Here is a 1,510-nt window from a genome sequence, read left to right as displayed (position 1 = left end):
GGCTGTAGAAGCAGCCTGTGGTCCATTGGGTGTTGTTTGAAGCCACCAGAAGAAATTATTGGACCAAGCAGATGTGACTTTTTGAACCCTAAAGCCAACGAATCTACTCTTCCTGCCATCGGTCTGCGTCCCACCACCAAGCCCAACTCAGCAAATGGGCCACCAGCATTCACCCAGGTCCCTCTGGGGAGCCAGGAAGACGTGGGGACCACCAGCCAGGTCTCTACCCACCACATCTCCCCACGCCCTTACCTACCCAACATGGGTCCTCCGATGGCTAATGAAGTTGGAACAGCGGATGAAGCTCTTCCCACAGTCAGGGCACTCGTAGGGCTTCCCTTCGCGGTGGGTCCTTTGGTGTTTGATCAAGGCAGAACTCACGGTGAAGCTCCTCCCGCACTGCGGGCACTCGTAGGGCTTCTCCCCGGTGTGGATGCGCCGGTGGGTCAGGAGGTTGGAGCTGCGGTTGAAGCTCTTCCCGCAGTCGGGGCAGCGATAGGGCTTCTCCCCAGTATGTGTCCGCTGGTGCCGGATGAGGTCTGAGCTGTTCCTAAACCACTTCCCACAGTCCACACATCTGTAGGGCTTCTCCCCCGTGTGGACCCGTCGGTGGATGAGGAGGCTGGAGCTCTGGCTGAAGGTCTTCTCGCACTCCTCACACTTATAGGGCCTTTCCCCGGTGTGGATCTTCTGGTGGCGGATCAGGTAGGAGCTGACGCTGAAACTCTTCCCGCACTCGGGGCACTTGTAGGGTCTCTCCCCTGTGTGGGTGCGCTGGTGGGATGTGAGGTTGGAGCTCTGGTTGAAGCCCTTCCCACAGTCAGGACACTTGTAGGGCTTCTCGCCGGTGTGCAGCCGTTGGTGGGTGATGAGGGTGGAGCTGTCGCTGAAGCTCTTCCCACAGGCGGGACACTTGTAGGGCTTCTCCCCGGTGTGCAGACGCTGATGGGTGATGAGATGGGAGCTCCGGCTGAAGCTCTTCCCACACTCCAAGCACTTGTAGGGCTTCTCACCGGCATGCAGGCGCTGGTGGACCACCAGGTTTGAGCTCCGACTGAAGCTCCGGCCACACTCCTCGCAGATGGTCAGTCTTTCTTCCTCCGAGCTCTGGGCAGTGGATTTACAGCCTCTCCCTGTGGGGCACCTTCTCGGCTTGTCCTCCCCGTTGAACACCTGCTCCACAGAGCCTTTCAAAATAGCCTCTTCCACAAGGTTCTGCCGGTGGAGTTTCTCCTCCACGTTCTCCATGCCCATCTCATCGCCTGCTGGAGGAAGGAACGAGGACACGACAGGAAACACCCTCCCAGATCCGTCCCCGGGAGGACGGCGTCAGCAATGGGACTGCGTCCTACAGCCAGAAGCGATATTCGGCTGGAGGACGGAGGAGGAGAGAGGATGAAAGGTCAAGTGAATTCCTCCTCACCTGCCTGGGGATCTCATAGCACCTCCTCTTCCTCAGCAGCCTCCTTCTTGATCTGGTTGAGATTTGGCAATGGGAAATCCTGGTTTT

At 58.5% G+C, this 1,510-nt stretch overlaps 1 protein-coding gene across 1 annotated transcript; it reads right to left on the bottom strand.

Annotated features, from left to right (window-relative positions):
* Nucleotides 1–252: 252 nt before the first annotated feature.
* On the bottom strand, nucleotides 253–1,254 carry LOC103782378 (zinc finger protein 239-like). Its single transcript, XM_008950147.1, has one exon. The coding sequence runs from the start codon at nucleotides 1,252–1,254 to the stop codon at nucleotides 253–255; it is 1,002 nt and encodes a 333-aa protein (XP_008948395.1).
* Nucleotides 1,255–1,510: the final 256 nt, after the last annotated feature.

This window comes from Merops nubicus, unplaced genomic scaffold, assembly GCF_000691845.1.
Source record: "Merops nubicus isolate BGI_N331 unplaced genomic scaffold, ASM69184v1 Scaffold46391, whole genome shotgun sequence".
Classification (NCBI taxonomy): domain Eukaryota; kingdom Metazoa; phylum Chordata; class Aves; order Coraciiformes; family Meropidae; genus Merops; species Merops nubicus.
The sequence above is the reverse complement of the archived record's forward strand: the minus strand, read 5'-3'. Positions and strand labels throughout refer to the sequence as shown.

Coding starts and splice junctions, on each gene's coding strand:
- LOC103782378 (XM_008950147.1), bottom strand. CDS start 1,254: ATGGGCATGGAGAACGTGGAGGAGAAACTCCACCGGCAGAACCTTGTG.